Consider the following 14701-nt stretch of genomic DNA (forward strand, 5'->3'; position numbering starts at 1 on the left):
TTTTAAGTTGTTTACACCAATTTCTGATCTTATCGTCCAAATATCACAAGAGAAACTGAAAATCAGACCAAAAATACAAATATGGAGGTAGAAGTGAGCATAATGGATCCATTTAGCTTTATTTATTTATATATATATATATATATATATATATATATATATATATATATATATATCCATAGGTCCCTCATCCATTTGATTGAACTACCAGAAGGCAACATTGCAGACATAGAGGACAGTTACAAGTACTTGGGGATCCCGCAGGCGAATGGGAACCATGAAGAGGCCGCTAGAAAAGCTGCAACCACCAAGTACCTGCAGAGGGTCAGGCAAGTCCTGAGGAGTCAGCTGAATGGTAAGAACAAGATCCGGGCCATCAACACGTACGCCCTGCCCGTGATCAGGTACCCTGCTGGGGTAATAGGCTGGCCAAAGGAGGAGATAGAAGCCACTGACATAAAGACAAGAAAGCTCCTTACCATGCATGGAGGGTTTCACCCCAAGTCCAGCACCCTGAGGCTGTACGCTAAGCGGAAGGAAGGGGGCCGGGGACTGGTGAGTGTCAGCACCACAGTCCAGGATGAGACAACGAACATCCAAGAATACATTGGGAAGATGGCCCCAACTGACCGAGTGCTCAGTGAATACCTCAGGCAGCAGAAACCCAAGAAAGAGGAGGGAGACGAGGAACCATCATGGAAGGACAGGCCCCTGCACGGTATGTACCACCGGCAGATAGAGGAGGTGGCTGATATCCAGAAATCCTACCAGTGGCTGGACAAAGCTGGACTGAAAGACAGCACAGAGGCACTAATCATGGCAGCACAAGAACAAGCTCTGAGCACAAGATCCATAGAGGCTGGGGTCTATCACACCAGGCAAGACCCCAGGTGCAGGCTGTGTAAAGATGCCCCAGAGACAATCCAGCACATAACAGCAGGGTGCAAGATGCTAGCAGGCAAGGCATACATGGAACGCCATAACCAAGTGGCCGGCATAGTGTACAGCAACATCTGTGCCGAGTATAACCTGGAAGTCCCGAGGTCAAAATGGGAGATGCCCCCAAGGGTGGTGGAGAATGACCGAGCTAAGATCCTGTGGGACTTCCAGATACAGACGGACAAAATGGTGGTGGCTAACCAACCGGACATAGTGGTGGTAGACAAACAGAAGAAGACGGCCGTAGTGATCGATGTAGCGGTTCCCAATGACAGCAATATCAGGAAGAAGGAACACGAGAAGCTGGAGAAATACCAAGGGCTCAGAGAAGAGCTCGAGAGGATGTGGAGGGTGAAGGTAACGGTGGTCCCCGTGGTAATCGGAGCACTAGGTGCGGTGACTCCCAAGATAGGCGAGTGGCTCCAGCAGATCCCGGGAACAACATCGGAGATCTCTGTCCAGAAGAGCGCAGTCCTGGGAACAGCTAAGATACTGCGCAGGACCCTCAAGCTCCCAGGCCTCTGGTAGAGGACCCGAGCTTGAAGGATAAACCGCCCGCAGGGGCGTGCTGGGTGTTTATATATGTATGTATGTATGTAATTTTTTTATTTTTATTTATTTTTTTATTTTTTTATTTAACCATATAGCTACCATTTTCAGGTAAATATAAGATAAATATTTTGATGAAAATGTATCCAGTATTAACTCTGATAGCAGAAAGCATGAGCAACTACATTTGCCATACCACGCTCCAGCCCATCTTCTCAACACTCAAACTCTTTTTTTTTTTTTTTTTTTTATTCCTATTTATTCTATTTATCCCCTTTGTATATTTTATTTATATTTGTCTCTGTATTTATATATGTGTGTGTGTGTGTGTGTGTGTGTGTGTGTGTGTGTGTATATATATATATAACAGTTCTGTAACTGTAACTTTGGTCGTTGCTGTGCTTTTTTTGGAAGTCGAATTTCCCAGAGGAACCCACCCGAGGGATTAATAAAGTTCTATCTTATCTTATCTTATCTTATCTTATCTTAGTCATGCAACAGCTCCCTGTCCAGACACCCAAACCTTTTAACCCCAGTTCTCATTTTCTAATCAGCCAGTGCCATAAACTGTAATTGCAATGTCAGGCTGTTGACTTTGTTTCAAGTGTAGACTCACTTCTCCACCCCTTCTCGATGGGGGCAAGAAGAGGAAGGCAGTCAAAATCTTACAAAACAAAAATCAAACAAACTCCTCCACATGCCTCCCTTTTGAGTTCATATGCCAGCTAGAAACTCTAAAAGGAACAACGTAAGAGGCAAAGATCACGAGGGGATATTTTCCATCTCGTTCACTTTTTGGCTTTCAAGGCGGGTGCACTTGTACATGAAACAGCCGCTGGCTACAGTAACAGTGGGCCGCTGTGTCACAAAGAAAGCCTTATATACACACAGTGTATGCAGTCTGTTCAGTGTCTTAATGAAAACCCTAGTATCTGATTTCTAAACAGTGCTGCCGCCGTAACTCCGAGACATTTGTCCTTTTTGTTTAAAAAGCCTGAATCTCGGGGTGTGAGCTTATGTGTGCTCAAGTGAACATTCGCTTCAGATCTTGAATGGCATCTGATTAACCGCAGAGAGGTTGGACCGAGAAGAATGAGCTGGAAAACTGATTCAACCATTTATGTGATAGTGTCTGAGGACAAAACAGGCAAACACAATGTTGTTTCCCTGACAGATAATGCCCCATTCCCCGAGTGTGTCACGATACAGATTTGTGAAATTCAGCCTCATCGCAATCAGAGCAGCTTATCTGTGTTATTCAATTTAAAAACTGCCATTCATCAGCTTAATAACTTGGGGCTCAAACTATTTCTGCAGTGAAGATCAAGGGACAGTGGGCTCATGTGTTGCCTTCAGATTAACGGGTCTATTCCCCCTTCGGAGCTCTGGCATTCCTGAAGATAGACGCCGCGTTGAAACCGTATCAAACACAGAGGACGAGCATCTTATTTCACAATCTTCCATCTGAAACGAGACTAATTTCAGCAGGAAGCGCATCCACACAATACAAGTTTTAAGCGCTCCCTGTCTGTCGTAGGCAGATAAGGGTGTTACCACCTCTCCTTATGTCCTTGAAAGTTATGTAGCAGCTTAAAACATTTAAATTATGTGTTAAAATAAATTATTCAAGCAGCAGCGGCGTCAGTGCAGACACCTGTATATTAGAGGATGTGTATACGTGCTATAAAATGTAGGAAGTTTCAGAGTACAGATGTTGCCGTTGAAGAGACTATACGAAGTGCACCGCACTGCATTGCTGGGAGGAGAAGATTCCCTGCAAAGCGAGAGCAACTGATATCAAAACACTGGAGGGTACTTCAGTGATGCACAGCTGCTTGATCTCCTCTCAACCTAACACATAAACACACGGAAAGCAAAGCAGAGAGGAGGTATGTTTTTCAACTACTTGAACCTTGAAGCCTTGCGGAGAAGAAAATTGATAGCCACTTTGACATCATCCATTAGTTTGTGAAGTCCTGTTTTGAGACCCCAGTTTTGGCATTTTGGTTGTTGTCATCTTGGTTTTCTGAAACCAGATGCAAAAAGTGAGGTTGATTTGACAGACTAACTGAAGACACCGTGTTCATAAGTTAGCAACTTATCAAAGAAAGCTTGGACCCACTACATGGCTTATTTTCTTCCTTGTGGGGCCACAATTTGCAAGGCGAACTTCATGTTGTATTCACTGTGACTTGAAACTATTGACTGAAACTATGTACTTATCCGAAGCATCTACTGAGGTCAGAGGTCAAATGAGCCTAATGATAGCTTCAGAAAAACTGGAGGCTTCACTTTTCAGACTACAAAGTCAAATCAGTTTTTCTTTTTATATACAACATATGGAAAGGCTTCCCAATAGGAATCACTGAATCAGCAGGTACAAAAGTCAAATCAGAGTAACTGTGCACAATCAATAGTCAAAGCTATCCCAAGCTATGACAGTTAGAATTATTGAGTGTTGCACACAGACTCCTGCACTTGCAACGTTTCAATAGTTGACCTTTAACAGGCAGACAGTGTTTTTAATTTCTCACTTTATTTATGACATGAATTAAAACCACATTTGGTGTTTATACTTTTTACCGTATGTAAACTGTTTACCGTGAGTGTAAGATTACAGCCATTGCTTATATGACACTTCTCTTTGTGTATATATATTTATTTGGCAAATCGTTAATGACAGTGTGTGGGAGTCTGTTTGCAATGCTGGATATGTTTGACCCTTTTATAAGCACTTGTCTTATGAAACAATTAGATGATGTGCTTTTTGAAAAAAAAAAAAAAAATTTCTTCTTTCAAATTTAGAGTCTGGAATCCAAAGAAGTGTTCTCGCCATGGCAACTAATGCAAATGTCTACAGGATAGCAGACAAATTACTCATGACCTTTGAGAATCAAATTTAAGACTTTTTAATGCCTCATAAGACTCCTCAAGACTCAGAGATGCCCTGTGCACGATACAAACACCCCACCATGCATTATACAGCAATGCTGATGCATGACAATAGCAAAATAGAAAAATCACAACTTCCTGCAAATTACGCAAACTGCCAAAAGTGGGTGAGAAGTGGGAGGCTCTGCAGGAAGTGATGCACTTGGCCCAGAAGTAACACTGTGTCAGTTTTACAGCTCTGACAGTACAGCACAGGAAACAATCTTTACACACAAGGGTTTTTATTCGTTGGATGAAGGATAGCACACACCACCTGTTGTTAAACAACCTCCCCAGCGACAAAACAATGGTGAAACCTACACTTTCAAAAAATCAAACAAAAAATATAAAGGGCAACTCAACTGGTGCCAAGAGAGCCGACTGAGTTCAAGGTTGAAGCAACATATTATGGCTGTGCAAAGCTAAACAACCGAGGCCAGCTCAGAAATCCCCTGTTGTGAATGTATAATAGAAACAAAGCTCTTCACGGTGCAGCACGGCATGACCAAAAGCACGCTTCAACTGACGGCAGGAGGTTAAGCTATTCGAGGAGCAGAAGAACACTGCTGTGGTTTGTATGAACACCGCTGTGCAAAACTCTTGATCTCTTGAATGTTAGATGCATCAATTGTTATACATTAATCCAATACTATCAGACGGGTAAATTATCAGTCCAAAACTGGCAAAGGATTCCCAACATAGAGTCATAAACAAGTGGAACAAGGCAGAGTTCAGCAACAGATGGTGAGAACCCCACAAAGCCCTGGGCCTGCTTTCACAAAGACAGTTTAAACTGGTATGAAGGATTAGATTTTGATCTACCGCAAGGCTAACTTAGCCTGAACAAGTGACACCTACACTGACCAATAAATTGACTTCTACAGGACTGAAGTATATTTGCAACCACATGCCCACATTCAAAGTAACACAGCTTTAAGGCTTTTCCATGTTAGCTTCACTTTTCAGACCTTGCTGGTAGCATCCTGTAAGCTGCAACATTAAATCATTAGCCACCTAGCTACTGCTCTAACAGAAAGCAGGACATTTCTTTCTAATCACTTATGACACCTCGGTACCATTTTTCAGTATCTGTGTTTCTCCTCTTATTTTATTCAAACATTTTCTGCTAACCAGAATTCAGAGGATAAAGTGCTTTTTCTAAAGGATTCATTCAGAGATTATGAAGTCTGATCAGTTATTTTATGTAATTAGTAGTCAGAATGCATCTTTGTGAAACTGGCCACAGTTCCGTACGTCAGTCAGGCGTGTCTCTGGGATTACGTGGACGGAAGAAACCAAGAAAGCCTAAATCCACAGAAGAACAGTGGCCAGTTCTGCAGGTTGCTTAGAAGGACCTACATGCTCACTACCTTAAAAACGACAGTATTATTTTTGAAATCTGAAAACATTTGATAGATTTTGATCAGCAACAAGTTCAAAATATGTTTCATCCTCTGAACTCGCATGTGCTCGCTTCCTAAAAATACACAGACAGAGCTAGCCAACACCTTCTGTGTGTTGACAGGCAGATGCGTCATTGTTTGTGGCTGGCATCACAAGACAGACTCACCACTGCTGCGACTCTTGCGATTTGCCTTCCCCCCCGTCAGCAGCATCTTCAAGCTGTTTCTAAACATGACTGCAGCAGATGCCCTGGACTCGACTACAGAAGAATCTGTTGGAGAAAGAAAAGACAGAAGATAAATATTAATATTTCCAAGGGCACTTCAAGCACCACCAGCTGTATTCCGTAAGATACAACTGATGTTTAGGTTTGCTTAGGAGAATCTTATTTGACAGACAGTCAGAGAGTGACATGTAACAAGTGCTCTATTTGACCAGAATTTAAAAGAGGGGCTGAAAATTCGGAGCATTTGCAACTACGACTAACAGGATCTGACTTTTTTTTTTAAGGGCTTGAACAGTTAAAAACATTATCATGGCTATCAAAGCAGAACCACAGAGCTACATTCTCAAAGCAGGAGAGAATAAAGAACCTTCAAAAACATTAATGGGGATTAATGAGAGAAGATTGAAGCTGGGGAAATCCCATTCATGTATACCCAATCTTATCTATGTCATCAAGTGCTAGATCAAATGCTTCAAAGCAATTAGGGAAGAATAGAAGGAAGCACCACGGGTTTCACTATACTTCCTAAAAAGCGAAAAAATGCTTTTATTGTTTTTCATTCATAAACTATGGACAACATGACTATGAGATAAAGCCTGCAGAGTGAGACGTGGCTAGAGGGAAGCAACCAAAAAAAAAAAAGACGAGCCTTAAGGTTTACAGTATTTTGTAGGACAGGAACATTAATAAAGATCAAGTATATATATATATATGGGTACAGTACTTAAGATTACAGATGGTGGAAATTATGTATTAAAAAGACTGTCCTTCCATAAATAACAGCCTCATAAGCTACATGTGCAAACTTCAAACTTCATTAAGCCTTCATAGAAAGTACGACATGAAAAACTGAAGTTATTTATACACTTGTCTTATAGCTTGTGTTACAGGCCACTTATAAAAGCACTTCTACACCTCTTCACCACCGACCCTTCAAATTTCAAACCAAAAGTTATGGTTCTTTTTACTAATGAACCCTCTATAAACAACAACAAAAATAGGTAAAAATATCTATCAGATGTACCGGTTCCGTTCTGAGAGACAAAGGACCATTAGGGTTGGTCAAGTTAGAGGATTCCTTTGTATTTCAGATGATGAAAGATGAGGACATCTGTATTAAACCATAACATTCATTCATTTTAAAACTACAGCTTGCTCTAGCCAACTAATCCCCCACCCCCTACACCTCCTTCCACCCCCTTCACGGGCTCACGTATCTCTGCTGTGAGTCCTGATAGTAAAAAGCATGGCAGCAGATGTTCTCCATTAGATGGGAGTGACTCAGCAAAGCCCCACAGACAGGCTTCAGCTGAGAAGCCGGCTTTCGACCCAAACAACAACAAAAAAAAAAAAAAAGAGAAAGAAAGAAAAAAATACCTCAAAGACGAGGACATGGAAAAGCTCTCAAAAAGCCCTCCTTCTCCTTCCCCCAGTGCTGCTTAAGCAATGTTTTTCACAATCCCCCAATGACCTTGAGAGGAGGTCTAAATGTTTCCAGAATCATAATACTGCTAACAAATATAAGGAACACTGGGGAAACAACAAAGATTGCAAGGCAACACACAACAGAGTAGTTTAAAAAGTATGAAACGACGACGATGTTGAGTCCCACAGCAAACCCAGATTTCGATTATTTCACTTTGATTTCGTCAAATGTACCAGATTGGCTTTCTGTAGTCTGAAGCCGTATGTCTCAACAAGATTGAAAACTGAATGACGCCGTGGCAGATGCCAATTTTGAGTTTAGCTCAAGTGCAGAGGGGGGGGGGGGGGGGGGGGGGGGAGAGAAAATAGACTGAAAAAGAAGTTGATCTAAACAACTGGAGGGAGCTGCCAGAATCAGACCATGCCCAACTTCAAATCACTTTAGATGGCTCCAGCTGGGTTTGTTTACTGTTTCAAATACCATAAGTGGTGACTGTCTAATCATTTTTCAGCACTCGGACTTTTTCTATATGTGCGATTATTATTTTTGTCCCTCGGACACCTTCTGAGCGAGTTTGGCTGGGTTTGCTCGCAGATGACTAAATAAATGAGTGTCTTTCTTGCTCATAAGTGGATACCAAGAGAAGTCCAGATATCAGCTGCAGTGACAGAGGAGCCTGATGTCTGATAAGATTGTGATCGTTACACCTAGCAGGGGGATAGATAAAAAGCTTTAGTCACATCAAAAGCAGCCGTGTTGGTTCAAGGTGACTGAGGAGAGATACGTAATATAAATAGCTACATTTTAGTTTACCTGAATGAATAATCCAGGTTTCTACTATCCACACCGATTTAAATCATCAACAACAAGTAGAACTTGCACATTATTTATCCTATGACACTTTGAAATCTGACTCATTTCCCAGGAAATGCAAATGAGAAGACATAGTTTAAATAAACAAACCAGCAACAAGGAGTGATTTTTATCATGCAGAACCAAGCAAACTCCCCCTATGGTCATTAGCATAAATCACATGCTCTCAAGAGATGTACAGAGAGCGGTAAGGTGGCCACAAGTCAGATCTATAGGGATGCACGATCATTTCTAGCTTGTGCAGGGTCATCTAAGCAACTCTCTTCAGCAACAATTACTCAAGCGCAGCATAAAATATGAGCGGTGTTTAAACTGGCTCGATGTTTAGCTGTAAATAAGAGCCACATGTTAGAAGTCACAAGCGCGCTCTGACTGAAACAGACTGATCAAAACAAGATGCAAAGACGTGGATTCATTTACCCTGTATGTTGCCAAAATGTTGCTGATTTCATATGAAAGTTAAAGCCTGCTTGAATGATGTCATTTGCAAATTAAATTATCCATGATATCATCGAGTCGTATTTGCATTTTGCTAAATCTCACATCTGTTATCTCCTACTCTGCGCTCATATATACTGCAGTTGACTGCAATCAGACAAAAATATACTTGGCCAAACGTGGCTCTCATCAGCAGAAACGTCTGCATCATTTCTAGCCTACTGCTCTTCACAGCTTAAATGCCGACTGTATGACCCCACCATTTGATATAAACAGCATACACAGGTTAGAGATAAGTGTTATATGACTTCAGTAATATTTACATGTATAATTATCACTCAGCGAGAAGGTTAGTTCACATGTACACCTCATTTACGTCAATATCAGCTGCCAACTGAATGAGCTGCCTAGTGTGGAAAAGCAAGACCTCACAGCCACTGGGCAAAACTTGGATCTCTCTTCCCCAAAAAGTACCAAAAGTTTGACCTAAAACTCTCTCTCTCTCCCCCCCCCCCCCCAAATTAGGATAAAAATGGGTAAATAAAGTTGGCAATAGTGAGGAGAACTTTCAGGACTTTCTGCAGATCCTCAAATAAGCATCTTTCTTGCAAGTACCAACATACGTGTGTGTGCTGCTGAACTTGGGGAGCCGCTACAACGAGTCTTCAACCTCAGTCTGCGACTGGGGAGAGTGCCCGCCCTATGGAAGACATCCTGCATCGTCCCGGTCCCCAAAAAGAACCGGCCCAATGAGCTGAATGACTTCCGACCGGTGGCACTGACGTCACATCTTATGAAGACTCTAGAGCGGCTCTTCCTCAACCTCCTCCAACCACAGGTACAACATGCCCAGGACCCACTACAGTTTGCATACAAGGTGGGTGTCGGAGTGGAGGATGCCATCCTGTACCTCCTACACAGAGCCCACTCACACCTGGATGGGGGAAAAGGCACGGTCAGGATCCTGTTTCTTGACTTTTCCAGTGCCTTTAATACCATCCGGCCCTGTATGCTTCAGGAAAAACTGAACAGGATGGAGGTGGACCCCTGCCTGGTGGCTTGGATCTCCGACTACCTCACCGACAGACCACAGTACGTCAGGCTGAAGGACATCACGTCTGACACAGTGGTCAGCAGCACAGGAGCACCACAGGGAACTGTGCTGTCCCCTCTTCTCTTCACCCTGTACACCTCTGACTTCTGCTACAACTCTGAATTATGCCATATTCAGAAGTTTGCAGATGACACGGCCATCATGGGGTGTATCTGGGATGATCAGGAAGAGGAGTACAGAAGTCTGGTGAGGAACTTTGTCGCATGGAGTCACACAAACCACCTGCAACTCAACACCTCAAAGACTAAGGAACTGGTTGTGGACTTCGGGAGGTCCAGAGAAGGTCCACTGCCAGTTCAGATAGAGGGGGAGGAGGTGGAGGTGGTCAACAAGTACAAGTACCTCGGGCTGTGGGTGGACAATAAACTGGACTGGTCATGCAACACAGAGCACCTGTATAAAAAAGCCCAAAGCCGACTGTACTTCCTCAGGAGGCTGAGGTCTTTTAACATCTGCAGGAAGCTCCTGAGGATGTTTTACCAGTCGGTGGTTGCTGGAGTACTTTTCTATGCTGTGGTGTGCTGGGGGAGCAGCACAGCAAAGAAGGACTCATCCAGGCTGGAGAAACTGATCAGGAGGGCTGGCTCTGTGGTCGGCATGAAGCTGGACACTCTGGTGACAGTGGCAGAGAAAAGGACATTAAAGAAACTGATGGACATTATGGACAATGCCAGACATCCTCTGCACATGGCCATAAACAACCAGAAGAGTCTGTTCAGTGACAGGTTGCTTCTCCCCAAGACAAGAACTAACAGACTTAAAAACTCCTTTGTCCCACACGCCATCAGACTGTTTAACTCCTCTCTGGAGGGGAGAGGGAGGGGAAACAGGAGGACAAAGGAGGGGGGAACAACTAAGCTGTAGTGCCTCTGCACCTCACTGTACAATACCTTGTGCAATACTTTTTGTAAATAGTCAACAGTGCAATAGACTCAATACTTGAAATGTGCAATTCACTTGTATTTTTACTTTTTATTCCTATTTATTCTATTTATCCCCTTTGTATATTTTATTTATATTTGTCTCTGTATTTATATATGTGTGTGTGTGTGTGTGTGTGTGTGTGTGTGTGTGTGTGTGTGTGTGTGTGTGTGTGTGTGTGTGTATATATATATATATATATATAACAGTTCTGTAACTGTAACTTTGGTCGTTGCTGTGCTTTTTTTGGAAGTCGAATTTCCCAGAGGAACCCACCCGAGGGATTAATAAAGTTCTATCTTATCTTATCTTATCTTATACGTAGAGAAATCGAGATATCACCTGCAGTGACAGAGGATCTTGATGTCTGATAAGCTTGTGCATCCAATAACACAGCTGACAGCAGTTACCACTCCAGTCGTCTCCCCAGTCAATCACAGTGTCAGTAAATATCTGTATCCTCTGCCCAGGGTGTGATCGAGGCCAACAAAATGTGATTCATGACATTTTTAATATTTTATCTTTTTTTGTATACTTGGATCTGCCACTGCTCATAAAAACAGCCTCTTACTGTTGATAAATGCAAATACATCCGACCTCATTTACCAAGCACTGAAGTGTCTCCCAGTCAGTGTGTGACAAGTTCCTCGGAATAAATAATAAGCCATAAAATGAATGATTCAAGGAAAGGCCTCCTTTTTATTTTTGCCCAGATGATGCATTTGCTCACTTCTCATGAGCTTGGTATTACCACCTGATGTGGTTATATGGATAACTGACTAACTGCAAGTTAGCAGATGCTACAGGCAAATGTATCCTCAAAGAATGTAACATGTCTAACACTATTTGTAATAATTATACAGCGTTGTGAAAAGTTTTTGCCCCCTTCCTGATTTCTTTCTCTCTTTTTTTGCATATTTGTTACATTTACATGTTTCAAATCAAAGAAATTAGAGTAAATACAAAATACTGTTTTTAATAATGATTTTAATTATTAAGGAAAAAAAGCCAAACCTACTTGATCTTATGTGAAAAATTAAAGTAAACATAATAACTAGTTGTGCCACCCTTTGGAACAAGATGGAAGAATTTTGGTCGACTATCTTTTGCAGAATTGTTTGAATGAGCCACATTAGAGGACTGTCAAGCCCGATTAGCCCATTTAAGGTCACGCTAAAGTATCTAAATCTGAGTAAAGTCCACACTTTGACTAGGTCAATCCAAAACCTTTGTTTTGTTTGTTGCTTTACTTTAGCCATTCAGAGGTGGGCTTGCTGGTGTGTTTCCAATCATAACTCAAGCGAGGTTGAGCTTCAAGGTAGGACATTTCCCTTTAAGATTTACAGAGCAGAATTCATGGTTTCATTAATTACAGCGAGTCGTCCAGGACTTTTCAGTCTACAGAATATTTAATAATAGTATAATAGTCTTGTGAATCACCAAGTTATTTGTTTTGGTAAACGTGAGATGAGCCTTTGTGATTTTTTAGGTGAGCAGTGGTTTTCACTTTGAAGCACTTTCATGGATACAATTATTTCCCAGTCTATTTCTTACTGAATCACAAACACTTACATTAACGGAGGTAAATGAAACTTGCGGTTCGTCAAATGATGTTCTAGGTTCTTTTGTGACCTCCTGGATGAGTCGTTCATTTTGGTAGGTTGGTCATTCTTGGGAACATTCACGACTGTTTCCGTTTTTCCTCATTTGTGGATAATGGCTCTCACCATGGTTTGCTGGAGTCCCAAAAGCTTTATAGCCCTTTGTAGTCTCAGTGACTTTGTTTCTTATCTACTCTTGAGTTTCCTTAGATTGTACCATGATGTGTTACTTTTGAGATCTTTTAGTCTGCTTCGATTCATCAGACATGTTCCATTTATGTGATTCCTGGATTCAACAGGTCTGGCAGTGCTCCTGCCAGAGTGTGGCTAATTAAATTGAACTGCCTGTTTATACACAGTTAATTCATCATTTATCATGTAACAACGGGTGCAATCATCTTTTCCACATACAAACAGCTCTGGAATTTCTATTAATTTCACATATTTTATCAATTAATAATGGACTCTGTGGGTCTAACAGTCAATGCTGATACAAACCTCTTTGCCTTCTTTTAGCAGTTTGCCCCTTCTTCTAAGAATCTCATGATGCCATATTATTTTTCTCCCAACTTTATTCATCTCACCTCTGCAAGCTCCATGACTGTTAAACTACTGAATGACTACATAACTTACAGCTTTCCTCAGCTGTGGGAAAGAACTTGTTAAAAGTCACCTTAATCACAGCAATCACTGCAGCTGCTTTATAATGCAGTGACACAAGTGATCCTTACACCTACCGGAGGGATAGATGAAAAGCATTAGTCACGTCAAAAGCAGCACTGTTGGTTCAAGGTGACTGAGCAGTGACACATACCACCGATAGCTACATCTTAGTGTGGGCTGACTGGAATAATCCAGATTTTTACAGTCCAGTCTTGCTTAATAAAAGCTCTTTTCACACTGTTAATTACCATCAACAAAGAGATGTATATATTTCTCCTAGATACTTTGAGATCTGACTCATTCACTAGGAGATGTCGTCGAGAAGACACCGTTTGCTAGTCTAAATAGACCATACAGCACTGAGGAGTGTGTGTTTTTCTTTGTCATGTAGAACCATGCAAGCCCTTCCCTCAGAACAGAAACCACTCATTGGTATGAATCACATGCTCCCGCATGACAAGATGTAGACAGTGATAAGAGAGTGTAAGGTGGCAGCAGGTCAGATCTAGTGGCATGCACCCATATCTCTACAGATATAAGAGGGCCTGCACAGGGGCCTCAATGCTAGTATTCATGCAACTCACCACTACTTCACCTCAGCATAAAATATGAGCAGGGAACAGCTTATTATGTCTGGTTCAGCTAGCTTACAGGCCAGAAGGCATTCTGTGATTATAATGCTAAATCAGAATCTCAAAAAGCCATGACTCAGTAAGTATACTGGAGCTTTATGTCAGCTGCTCACAATGCAGCAGGGATGAAATACAGAGGGCTTTACAGTCTAGCCTTGAAATGTGTTTCCATATGTATAACTGGGAGGTAACCAGGCAAAACTATAGCACTCTACAAACTGCCAAAGGAGAAAATAGGGAGAGATATTGCTGTCTAGAGGAGGCAATCAATGTTTGGAATCTTAGAAGACAGCATACTGAGTAGGCAACCGAGCATGCACACACACACGCACACACACACGCACACGCGGGTTGCCAAACAGAGACGAGCGCACACGGACAAAAATGTACCCATATACACAGCTGAAGCAACGTTTCATCTGAGGGTGTAAGCATACACATCTCTCATTCCCACTCTCTCTGACCCTGTGTACCGGCCTTTGTGAAGGGAAGCCAAGAAGCAGCATGCTTTCACAGATAATGTGCGTAAGCGGATGCAGCCCATCTCAGGATCCTCCACAGCTCAGGCGTAATGCTCCTCCTGTGCGTTAACAACCACTTAAAGGCACATTCACTGTGCCTGCACAATGAGCCACTTTCATCTGCTCCGGTCACCACGAGCAGCACACTTGTTTGTTCTGATTAAATATAAAATACAGGCACGGAGGAGTCCATTTGGAAGCATGAATATCAAAGGCTGGATTGGGCCTCTACAGAGCAGGTCTCTAATGAAGCCTTTTGAGCCAGGCAGGTAAAGTGGGCCTAATTATTTAAATATGTAGGTTTATCTATAAGCCTAGCTTGAGGAATTACTTAGTCATGGCATAATCTTGAGAAACCAGAGTTATTATTATTAGAGGATTAACTTGGGCCCCTCATAAAGCAACTTTCCTGTGGAATGGATTACATTTTTAATCACCAATGCCATCTAAATTTTTTAAACAT

The 14701-nt window shown here is 42.1% G+C and overlaps 1 protein-coding gene across 6 annotated transcripts in view; it reads right to left on the reverse strand.

Annotated features, from left to right (window-relative positions):
* tanc2b (tetratricopeptide repeat, ankyrin repeat and coiled-coil containing 2b) overlaps positions 1-14701 on the reverse strand; it is a 174711-nt gene that overhangs the window by 124024 nt on the left and 35986 nt on the right. For all 6 annotated transcript variants that reach the window (XM_004556729.4, XM_004556728.4, XM_004556727.4 and 3 more), the window contains exon 3: positions 5990-6094. In XM_004556729.4, the coding sequence (XP_004556786.1) occupies positions 5990-6056 (67 nt within the window). In that variant the 5' untranslated portion in view covers positions 6057-6094. The remainder of the gene's footprint in view (positions 1-5989; positions 6095-14701) is intronic.

The sequence above is a fragment of the Maylandia zebra genome, linkage group LG8 (assembly GCF_041146795.1).
Source record: "Maylandia zebra isolate NMK-2024a linkage group LG8, Mzebra_GT3a, whole genome shotgun sequence".
NCBI classification, from domain to species: Eukaryota; Metazoa; Chordata; class Actinopteri; order Cichliformes; family Cichlidae; genus Maylandia; species Maylandia zebra.